Source organism: Ammodytes marinus (genome assembly GCF_949987685.1).
Source record: "Ammodytes marinus genome assembly, chromosome: 12".
Lineage (NCBI taxonomy): Eukaryota > Metazoa > Chordata > Actinopteri > Uranoscopiformes > Ammodytidae > Ammodytes > Ammodytes marinus.
In genome coordinates, this window is record NC_137216.1 from 24,054,600 (window position 1) to 24,067,172 (window position 12,573).

The window sequence follows — 12,573 nt, forward strand, 5'->3', positions numbered from 1 at the left end:
CTAGTGGCCCCAAAGCAGTAGTGTTTTTACGTCCGATAATGTTATCGGACCGGGCAAAAAACTAAATCAAAATAGTGCTATTTTCACTAATGGTTTCCTCTGATGTTAATTGAAATGTATGATCATCATAGGAAAAATTAGACTCTTAGAAATATTTCAAAGTTCCTCAGAGCTACTTTAAGTATAGCCTATATTGTATGCTTTTACCTTTGTACCTTTACATAGGTAAAGTTTTGAATGCAGGATTTAAAAGTAGCCATTTATAAATGAAGAAGTATTTCCACACAGAACCGTGGTACTGATAGTGTTTGAGTAGGCTACTTCATCTTCATCGACCACTGTTAGTACTTTTGTACCATTTTATGCTACTATTCAGTTTACTCCATTACATTTCACAGGAAAATATTGTAGTCTGACAGCCTTATTAATTACTGTACTTATTTTGCATGTTTTCATTAAATAGCACAGGCCTATATAATGCATTGTTCTCCCTCTTATCAGGTTTCTACAAAGTTTGATTTTCTTATGTAAAGTGCCATATATTAACATGTTTGTCTCCTCATGACCAAAGGAACAAACAAAGGCTCATCCACAACTCACAGTGTGTTTTTAAGTCTGTGGTTGGATTATTTTCACCAGTAATTTCACTGCTAACTGAGCCTGAGCCTTGAGTGTTGAAGGTGTGTCCTCCTATATGATTTTAACACACACCTACCAGCCAATCAGAAAGAAGGATGTTCCCTGGCGCTGGTATAAACACCATGTTATGAGCTACAGCTGAAACACACACACACACTCACGAACACACACACACACACAGACACACACACACACATACACAGCGTGTGTGTTGATAACAGATGGCTGAGTTTAAGCTGCATTAATCAGTGTTATGATCAGCCAACAGACTGAAACACAAAACCTTTTATCACAAAGACCACTGCTAATAATACTGCTATTAATACTGCTGCTACTGTACAAGAGCTGTTCTTTGAGCGTAATGAGAGATGTCCACATGATTATATTAATATATAATTAATATTCTCTAATAAAGCATATTCATTCACTGTGAACATTTGTATTTTCCCCAGATATTTATCTGTAGAATGTTTTGTCCTTGTTTTAAGAGTATCTTTTCTTAGCATTATGACATATATAATGCTATTTATGTTCCAGAGTAAGTTTTACAACTTAAATATACAATTTTCGGCTCCTTTTAAATAGGAGGAATCTTCTTCATGCCACAGTCGTACTTTTTCTCATTAATATTCCACTTTAAAAGGGAGGCTAAATGGTGGGATATGGTCACCATATTGTCCCTGTTGACTTACACACTCTCTCTCTCACACACACACACACACACGTGCGCGTGCACGCGCACACACACGCACACACACACACACACACACACATACACAGCAGGACAGCAGTGTGTATGGAGGGGGGCTCTCATGCATAAACAAGATCATTTTCATAAATTAAAATCTTGCCTGCAGAACGAACATCTGTGCCCTTCACACACACACACTGTAATCCTGGTTTTGTCCTTCACTCTGTGTGTGATAATGTATTTAAACGCGTTAACCAGGTTTTCTCTGTAAGGAGATATGTGTTTTCTCCTCATGTGTTTATGGAAATCGGGGCCTGAAATCCACCCAGAATAAAAACCGTCACATAGAAACCTTGTATCTCCAAGACCTCAACTTTCAATCTATATTTTTAGCTGATGGGTGAATTTTGTGAAGGTTGTCTGCAGGTTTGTGAGTTGGTTGGTGTATAACAATAATATTTAAATGAGCTCACTGCAGGGAAGTTGGATCATGGTACTCAAACTGTAACTAACAATTAATTTAAATCTGCTTTTTTTTTTGTTGAAATTGTGGCCTTCACAAATTTCTCAGAACCCAAGTTTAATGTCTTGAGAGTCCTTATTGTGTGTGTAAAATCCAGAAATGTTCAGTTTACTACCAAGAAAATCATAGGAAGAGCAGCAAATATTAAAATGTTCAGGTTTTCTTTAATGTATGTATACTATTTGTAAATCATTATAAATTGTGCATAAAGATATTCCATATTATCTTAACCGCATTTTACTATATTGTAAATTATAATTGTTTTATACACATCCAGTTAGAGTTGTTGATAAATATATTAAGAAAAACGAATTGCTGCATACAACTTGCAATGTGTTGATTTACTCAATGGTTATATGCCGCTTATGAATGCTGAATAATGGCACTTAAAGTGACTCACAAGGACCTTTTAGTTTTTGTTGATTCTAGTGGCCCCCTTGGACAAAAGCGGTAGTGTTTTACAACACTAGCGCCTGCTGTCATAAACATCTTTGCTGTGAATGCTGGTGGCGCGTGCACGTTTGTTTTGGAAGTGAGAAAAAGATAAAATGCATTGCGATGAGGTTATATATTTATATGTGAGATTAATAATGCTAATATGACGATAGTAAAGCAAAGTAAACTTTGATTTAGTTTAACACAAGCTATTCTAGTTTGCCTGCTGTGAATAGTTTCGTCTGATTTTGCAGGGGTTTGGATCGGCGCAAAGGCATTAATATTAACTGTATAAAACTGGCATTATTTTGCTGATGGTCTCGTTTGTTGTTACAGGTCATTCTTGATCATCAGAGGAACGTCTATTAAAATGTAAGTGTTACCTACAGGAATCTTCTGTCAATGGACCAATTGATTGCTAACTCCGAGGTGGTGTTGTGTTGCTGCTGATGAACGGAGTCTCTCAAATGAATCACATTGAATTCCTTTTTAATGAAAGGCCTTTATAAACATCTATCTTATAAAATATGAACAAGAGTCACATGAAATGTTAACAGAACGCTACAGGAACGTTATAAAAAGCAAAAGGTAAAAATCACATGACCAACATGAACACTTCAGCCCAACGCGGGCTCAACGCACACTGCCCCAAAAATAGAGAAATCTTTATTCTTTTAACATTTGGATTATCAGCTGAGCCTCGCTCAGGTTTTAACAAAATTGCATAGTTTCCTCCAGATTATTGCTCATTGGTTATTGATTATTTTTAAGTGATAAGATTGACAACAATGAGACATTCAGAGATCGTCTCCTGTAGGTTGAAGCGCTACAAAGAAGGTTACATCATCATCGTGACATCATCATCATGACATGTCACTGAGTCGTAGACCGTGCTGCGGAAAGAAAGACGGACAGACAGAAGAAAATACAGGAGGAAAGACAGTTATGATATGATAGAAACACACAGAACTGTCTGTCTCTCCGTATAACGGTCTCTCTGCTCGTCTCGCTGTCTCCATCAGTCTCTCAGTCCTTCATCCTCCTTTTCTCTCAGGATTCGTGGAAGATGGCGTTCAGCTGGGCATTCATCATACGCTCATGGTGCGTGTGTCCATCAAAGCCCATCATCCCGTCCACCTGCAGGTCAGCGCACCGCGGGTTGGGCCCCTGACCACCACCATACATGGCTGCCGGGTGTGCCCCAGTGCCTCCTGCTCCTGCCCCATAGTGCACGCTGAAGGAGTAACTCTTGTCATATTCGGCGGCTGCGACGGCCTCGTGCTTGAAGTTCGAGAAGTTCCCGTTGATGCTGAGCGGTGGGCTGAGGGGCGGGTCAAAGGCAGGGCCGTCCGACACCAGGACGCCGTCAAAGAAGGGCTCCAGCGGGCCGTAGGGCTGACCTTTGACCTGGTGGAAGATGTGGGAGGGCTCCATGGTGCCGTATGGCGGGCTGGGCAGGCCGGCTGTCAGCCCGGGGCTCTGGTAGGAGAAGTGTCCGGGGTAGGCCACGGCACCGGAGGGGGGGAGGTGGGCAGGCAGGTCGGGCGTCTGCTCCGGAAGGAACGTCCGAGGGTTGAGCTGCAGGCAGCCCGCCACCAGGTTGGTGGTCGGCTGAGACAGACCTGAGAACAGAGGGACGATGCTGATCAATACATGTTATACCTGTCAATACCATGTAATGATAGACCCTGTTGACACCTGCTAGTTCCTGTTAGTGCTTGTCAATAAGTGTCAGCAAAGAGGAATTTCCATGAAATTTGGTACACACATTCATTGTACTCTCGGGATGCATTGTTATAACTTTGGTTAGCTCTTTTCATCTGGTGCCTTCATCAGGTCCAAATTTCACATTGTCCAATAATTTATGATTAAAAAAAACAGCAAAGCTAATCACAACAATAAGAAAATGTTTTTTGGCTCAGACTGACTTGGGGTATTGGTCAACCCGGTCCAGTATGCCGCTGTGAGGTGATGCTGACCTTTGCAGAGCGCCTGGACGAAGCTCATGAGGTCTGGGGCCTTGCCGGAGCGCAGGACCTCGCTCAGGGCCCAGATGTAGTTCTTTGCAAGGCGGAGCGTCTCGATCTTGGACAGTTTCTGGGTTTTGGAGTAACAAGGGACCACTTTCCTCAGACTCTCCAGAGCGTCATTCAGCCCGTGCATACGGTTCCTCTCCCGGGCGTTGGCTTTCTGCCGGCGGACTTTAAACCTGTAGATAAAAACAAAGCGGATTCTATGTAAGCCTTTGTTATCACTTATAATAACTTAAACATCCTATTAGTGATTACCAGCATCCAAGAATACGAGTGTACACGCCGTCATGTGAAGATAAAAAAGTGAGAGGACATTATTTTTTCCCACAATGCTTTGCTCTGCTATTTGGTTCTCTGGACTCAATGTCTGCATGTTTCCTTAAGAATCACTGAAGATCAAGAGCACTCTGGTAATGTGTATGTGGTAGTAAAAATGATGCTTAATTTAAAAGAACTTTGCATATTTAACTTATTTAAAATGCTATAAAAAACGGTTGTAAATGACAGAAATAAATATTTTAGATATAGATTTATTCAGTGTCAATATGAAGCTTATCAGGTAATAGGCAGATCATGGATAGTTTTACACCTTGTATATAAAATAATGCAAATAACATAGATAAATGGAAATAAGGGAGAAGCTATGGAGCTGCAAATATTCTATTATGAGTTTTTGTGTATAAAGTGTTTTCTTATTTTGTAGTTGTAACAATATACACCAATTTTAAATAAAATAAAATTAGAATTCACACAAAAGTTTAGACAGTTTTTTGTTTCCTCCTGCAGAGTCTTAAGAAGCTCTTAGGAGTTACATGTTAATCCATGATCATTTCTGAGCGTGGCCTTAGTTACGTGATCTTAGTTACGATGCTTGGAAACACCTCATAAGCTTAAGGAGGATTTCACGATCATCTCAGTCTTAACATGCTTCTGGGAAACAAAGCAAAAGAATGATGCATGTGGAAGTCGACATTTTAGACCTGGACTTCTGAGTGCGCGCTTCTGTCATTTTTCTGAACTTTTCTGAGGTTTCTGGGTAAAAGTATTGATCAAATACAATGACTTTGCTGGCTTCTTAGTAACATTTGAGACCCAATGTTTTGTCCATGGAGACCAAATTACTTTGACCCACAGGGAGTTGTCTTTCCCTTAACATTACTGCTCACATTCCCACCTCTCAGAAGATGAACCCTGTGGCCTTTCCTTTGGTGCCACCATCAGCAAAAACTTTAAAGCTGTACTACGTAATATGTAACAGGATTTGTGGTCTATTTATTGCCTGCTCTGCCATGTTTACATAATTAGCCCAATTGTTATCCATAGCGTGTTTTGTGTTAATTTTTTGTCACTAGTAATACATTTCCGATTTCACATTACTTACTGAGTGCCTGCATGATTCTGGCGCCAATGTATAGGGCAGACAGTAGAGACACTCAAAATAGTAATTTCCTCAAAAAGTCTAGTCTAGTTACAGTCAAATTTAGTGAACCAAATTTTGTGAAATTTTATATTTAAAAAAAAATAATCAAAAAACTTACATAATACAGCTTTAACTTTATTCATTTTTAAGAATGAGCAAAGGTAAAAACAGAAATCTCCTTCACCTCTGTACGCGGGCCTTGGTCATCTTCTTCTTCTTGGGCCCTCTCCTCTTGGGTTTGTTCTCTCCGTCCTCGTCCTCCTCCTCTTCGTCATCATCGTCATCATCGTCCTCTTCCTCGTCCATGGGCTGCAGACAGTCATCCTCCTCTTCCTCCTCTCCTCCCTCTCCTCCTCCCCCTCTCTCTGTCTCTCCTCCCTCCGGACTGTGAAGCTCCTGCTGCTCCTCTGACTCCACTGACTCCTGTTCGTCCCGTGCAGACCTGGTCATGATGCTGATTCACTGTTTGACAGGAGAAGAAATATGTCCATTAGATAATTATGAATGACTGTTTTGGTTAGCTTACTTTCCAACTGTTAACCTGCATTTTTTTTTTACTGTTAACTTTTCAGTGTAATATATATATATATATATATATATATATATATATATATATATATATATATATATATATATATATATATATATATATATATATATATATATATATGATGATGCTTTTGTTATTTGCACTATCCTCTTTTGCTGCTGTCGGACCGAAAATGTCCCCACTGTGCAATTTATAAAGGATTATCTTATCTTAAAACCAGCAGGGGAGCTCATTATCACATGTATTCTATGTGTAGAAAACCTTATTATATAATAACTAAAACATCCATTAGTGTTCTGGTCATGATAACTATGCTTTTTTAACATTAATTCATAATCAACAATAATTAAATGTTGCTGCCAAAACCTATTTATGATAGTTGTTTTTTATTGTGATTTATTCCCATGAGATCATACTCTTGAATGTAATTGTTTTCTAGCCTAAAGTGTTTAACAGAATCAGCAGGTGTCCAGATTAGGATGATTAATTGAGGTTGGTTTTCACTGTTATTTTATGATGAAAATAATTTCGGGGGGAAAAACACAATTAAACCCACATATAATGCAGTTGCTGCACTTGTTATATTTGTCTGACCTAAAAAAATAAAAAATAAAGACAAAACGAGCAAAGTAAAGACTTCAAGTGAAATTCAAATATAAGATAATTAGTTTAAATCTGAAAGAGTGCAGTTTCTCATTCAGAACTTTATTTAAATCTAAAACAATGTGATTCTCCTTGTGTGTTGCTGTAATAGCCTATTTGCCTACCTCAATACATCAATCTGTTGCGGACGGAGGAACAATTAGGCTACGGGAAATGCTGCCGATATTAAAGTGGAAAAAACATTCCGCAGAGTCAAGTCACGCTTATAGGCCGATACATTATTTTAAAAAGCCTGAATCACCTGTAGTTTTAGTTTTAGTTTTTGTTTAATTGAATTTAACATTTAGAGCCAAACAAGCTTCATATTGTCTGGAGATAAACAGAAGCAGCTCTTTATTCATTTTAGTTATTAATAAACTGTTCAAAGTGTTTGTCCGTCTAAAAGACCTCAAAAGGTCCGGTAAAAGAAAATCATGTATTTTTTTAATTCCGGCCTATTATACAAACTTGATTCGAAATTATTTCTACCAGTAGAGATAATAGACTAGGCTATTAGTAATTGAACTGGAACATTTAATGACGACGCAACAGTACATTTAGTCATTGACTAAAGGTAGGCTAATAGGCCAATCAAGACGACCTTGAATAACTTTATTAAAAACAAAACAATATGATTTTTATTATATGCCTAATGATAACTACATAATAATAGCAGGCTTTCAATTAAATCTGTTGTTCTTTCATTCCCGTTTCCTTTGACTTGTCCCGTTGATTCAACAGACAGACAGGTTGTGGTGAGACAGATTGAGGCGCGCGGACGGAGGCACAAAAAGACTAAAACAAACAACAAGAAAAGAAATCTAGGCTAATTAATTAATGAAAATAATAAATGCAATTTTTAAATTCCAGGGATGGAGAAAGTCATCTAGAAGATATATTATTTCTGAAAAGTCGAGGGAAAATAACACATTATAAGTTTATAGGCTAATATCAAAAAGATAAGAGGGTAATCAAAATGTTGTATTGTTTATTTCACTCTGAATCACTTTGATAGGCTATGAGACTTATTATTAGGCTGAGTTTTTGAATCAGAGTGAATGATTCTCTGTTAAATAAGCATGAATAGATTTCTCATTTTGTAAGTAAAAAGTATCACATTTATCATCCTGATTAAAGGTAACTTGAGGAACCAATTATTAATATTTGTAAGAAACATATAGCTTACCTGTTGTAACAAGCCGCTGTTTGTCAGATCACACACATCCCGCGCGCTCCCTGTGCGTGTCCGTGCGTAAATATTTGGAATCTCTTCTTAGCTATCTGAGGTGTGTGTGTGGGATTGATCCTGATTTTATACTCAGCATCCAAACACACGGGGTTGGAGGGGGGTAATTAGCATATTGAGGCCACGCCCTCCCGCCGGCACGCGCCATATGGTGCGTACGTCATTAAAACGGCCCCGGGGATCACGTGACGAATCTTCCATTTGTATCAGCGAAAGGGTCTCTCTCTCTCTTTCTCTCTCTTTTTGTGAAGAAAGTTGACCATCTGTCGCCACATACATGCGCACATGCGCAAAAACATCATCATAAAATCATCATGGAATGTGTAATGATCTAGGCCTATTTGATGATGATGATGACGAGTTTAGGTTTATGAGGATGATGCTGAAGATGAGGGTGATGATGATGTAGTGGCATAGGCGGCTTGAAGGTGGAGTTGTCAAAATCAGTGAAAATCTCAAGATACCTGTCCGTAGCCTACTGTGTGTGTGTGTGTGTGTGTGTGTGTGTGTGTGTGTGTGTGTGTGTGTGTGTGTGTGTGTGTGTGTGTGTGTGTGTGTGTGTGTGTGTGTGTGTGTGTGTGTGTGTGTGTGTGCTGAATGAACTGTGTATTAACACCAGAATATTTTTCAATGCACACACAGTAGGCTATGTAGGCCTACAGGTAGCGGATTGTGAGGAGATATACAGATTTGGTCAAAAAGGGATTTCAACAACAAGCATTTGTTTTCTCAGACATGGTCAAACATCACTTATAAGAACAAGCTCTTTTCTTACATAACCTTTTAGCAACAAAAAAAATATATATATAACTAGCCTAAGTGCAGGATGGAAGAGGATCTGGAGGCCCCCCATCCATCCACTGAGTCAGACTCTTTCTGCATCTGCTCCAGCCATTAGGACGGAAGCAGTGGACTTTGGAACCAAGCTGTTGAGGAGGTTGCTGTGGTGATGATAAACTGGTTGCTGGGAGGTTACCAAGCAACTTCAGAGGACCTGTGTGTCTGTGTGCATCAGTGTGGATCCTCTGGCAGCTAATGGTTAACACTAGATCAATACTTTCTGTGAGTCACATCAGAACTGTAAATATGAAACTGAAGGTTTTCAGAGTATAAAAAGTAATTCACAAGTTTACAATTTCAAAATAAAAGCACAGGTACCCAAAACAGTTTACAATTCTAGTGGTCAAAAACATCTGGAATTTTTTTTTACAGAATTGAACAAAGAAACAAGAATGGAAATAGGATAGACAACAGCAAAAGGGACAACAGTGTAATTCTTCTTTTGTTATTCAAAGCAAAAAACAGCTCACTGATGAATAGGAACTACTTTTCTATAGGCGACTGTAGGCTGTGTGTGTGTGTGTGTGTGTGTGTGTGTGTGTGTGTGTGTGTGTGTGTGTGTGTGTGTGTGTGTGTGTGTGTGTGTGTGTGTGTGTGTGTGTGTGTGTGTCTGTGTTGAGCTTCGTTTGGTTTTTCCTTCTTTGTATGAATAGGGTAATCTGACCTTTTCCATAAACACACACGTACACACACGCACACGCACACGCACATGCACACACACACACACACACACACACACACACACACACACACACACACACACACACACACACACACACACACACCTGGGGACATCCCTGAATGTGACCTTCATACTTTAAACATTTGCACACTCTGTCCTCTTTGTTTCTAACACCATAGAGATTTTTTCATTTGAACAGTTTTAATATTTCTTTATTTGAATAGTTCTATTTACGATGTTTGACTCTATATCTTTGAGTGTATTGATCAATGTCTTGCGCAGCTGTTGTATGATCTGCTAATTGGACCGACGGCAAACAGCAAACAGCAGTCGGTCAGCAGTTTTAATGGTGTTTGGTTTCCATCTAGTGGTTACATGTAGGTGCTGCAGGTAAAAGCACAGGTCACATGGTTTAGACTCCCTGTGTTTCCCTGCAGTAAGTAACTAGTACATTTACTCAAATTTGAGGCACTTGACTTTACGTGAGTGTTTTATAGATAGATAGATAGATAGATAGATAGCTAGATAGATAGATAGCTAGATAGATAGATAGATAGATAGATAGATAGATAGATAGATAGATAGATAGATAGATAGATAGATAGATAGATAGATAGATAGATAGATAGATAGATAGATAGATAGAAACGTTTTAAAGTAAGGCCTCATTCATTATTTTGACATTTGACTATTTTCTACTTGCAGTTGCAATATGCAGTAAAGCTGCTGAAATGGTTATATAATGGTATCATTATCACTGATGCATTAATATGTTAGCAGTAGCCTACTTTAACTATTCCATATGTGTTTTTATTTACATTTTATTTATTTTTTATCTGAGAATTATATTGCAATGTTTCCCTCTGAAATACAGGAGAAGAAGTAGGCTATAGAGAAGCAGAAAAATTGAGTAAAGTAGGCTATCTGAAGATCTCCATCTCCAACACGGTCCCACGCTACGCAGGTGTTGAACGACGCAGCCCGGCAGAGGTCGCTGTTTCCCGGCTCCAGGGAGCGGAGGACACGCCCCTCCTCCTCCGCCTCCTCCACGCTGCAGGTTTCAGGAAGCGGAAGAAGGAATGTTGGAGTGTTTTCAGAAAACTTTTGGACAAGTTTGACAGTTTGGGGAGCTGGGACCTACGGGACACGAACTGCGTAGAGACATGTCGGTGAGTAGCCTACCTACCGCTAATGATATATATTACTGCGTTGTTGTAGTTCTGGAGGTGAGTGTAGTGCTGCTGCTGAGTGCTGCTGGGTTATCCGAGCTGAGAGGAGAGTTTACCACGACTCCTGTCAGTCCAGCGTCTCAAACTGAGCAGGAACAAATGAACAGGATACACAAGTTAGTCTCATCTGAGTAACACAGGTAAAGTTTAATGATACACGATATACCTTGTTCAACCAGGAATTAGACTTCAAATGTGACTGACAGAGATTTAAACTGCAGATGTATAAAAGGATTCAGCATCCAATGGCTTTAGTATCGAGTTTGTTTGCGCGCGCGTGTGTGTTTGTGTTTGTGTTTGCGCGAGCGTGTGTGTTTTATGATGTTTTTAGTCTTTCGCTCTCTGTGGAGAAATGTTTTTACTCGAACTTTTTTTGAGAGTATTTTGACTGTATGCCCACTTACAATTCTGCGTTATAACTTTACTCTATAGGCCATAGGCTACCTTACATTATCAACACTATCCAATGATGCAGTAGCCTATGTTGTCAACAGTAATGTGTTCTGCCTGATGCCTGCCTAACTTGTATTATTTTGAAATAAGTCAATCTACTATCTTGTTACCATATGGCACATACCATGGATCCATCCATACATAGGCTACATAACATGTCAATGTGGTACCAAATGCAACATGAACTGTCAGACTACAGTGGCTGACACTGAATGCTTGGCTAGTAAAAAATAAATTTTTTCCCTTTTAAATATATTTCTCCTGGTTGTAGCCTACTTTTGTTTAAGTATATTCTATGCTGGACTTCTATGTGTATAGAAGTCCTGGTATTTCAACACAGTGGATTTGCTTCAGTGTAGCCTAGGTCTACTTTCAGTTTGCTACTGCTGTTGTTCACAGAGAAGCTGCTGGCTCTTGAGTGAGATATTTCTGAGGAAAAACTGAGTTGCAGTTGCCGAAACAGTGATGTAGCCTACTTTAAAAGATTACAGTGACTAAGAACATTTCCTGAATTACTGAACTTAAGTGCAATTTTAAGGTGCTTGTAGGCTTTTCTATTCTTCTACTCCATACATGTTGGAGTGAAATGTTTTAAGATACAGATTTTACATCAAGAGATGCTTACATGTCAATGCAATACAGGTCCTTCTCATATAATTAGCATATTGTGATAAAGTTGATTATTTTCCATAATGTAATGATAATAATTGAACTTTCATATATTTTAGATTCATTGCACACCAACTGAAATATTTCAGGTCTTTTGTTGTTTTAATGCTGATGATTTTGGCATACAGCTCATGAAAACCCCAAATTCCTATCTCAAAAAATTAGCATATCATGAAAAGGTACTCTAAACGAGCTCTTAACCTAATCATCTGAATCAACTAATTAACTCTAAACACCTGCAAAAGATTCCTGAGGCTTTTAAAAACTCCCAGCCTGGTTCATTACTCAAAACCGCAATCATAGGTAAGACTGCCGACCTGACTGCTGTCCAGAAGGCCATCATTGACACCCTCAAGCAAGAGGGTAAGACACAGAAAGAAATTTCTGAGCGAATAGGCTGTTCCCAGAGTGCTGTATCAAGGCACCTCAGTGGGAAGTCTGTGGGAAGGAAAAAGTGTGGCAGAAAACGCTGCACAACCAGAAGAGGTGACTGGACCCTGAGGAGGATTGTGGAGAAGGGC

At 39.2% G+C, this 12,573-nt stretch overlaps 2 protein-coding genes across 2 annotated transcripts in view; one reads left to right on the forward strand and one right to left on the reverse strand.

The window, feature by feature from the left end:
• Positions 1-3,338: 3,338 nt before the first annotated feature.
• Positions 3,339-6,191, reverse strand: neurod1 (neuronal differentiation 1; the record flags this gene model as incomplete). The annotated part of the gene is made up of 3 exons (XM_080037595.1): positions 3,339-3,910; positions 4,268-4,497; positions 5,926-6,191. The coding sequence occupies 3 exons, from the start codon at positions 6,189-6,191 to the stop codon at positions 3,339-3,341; spliced, it is 1,068 nt and encodes a 355-aa protein (XP_079893721.1).
• Positions 6,192-10,758: 4,567 nt separating this feature from the next.
• Positions 10,759-12,573, forward strand: part of itprid2 (ITPR interacting domain containing 2) — a 37,058-nt gene continuing 35,243 nt past the window's right edge. Inside the window, 1 exon segment of the mRNA XM_080038614.1 lies at positions 10,759-10,870. The gene's annotated coding sequence lies outside the window, so the exon portion shown is untranslated.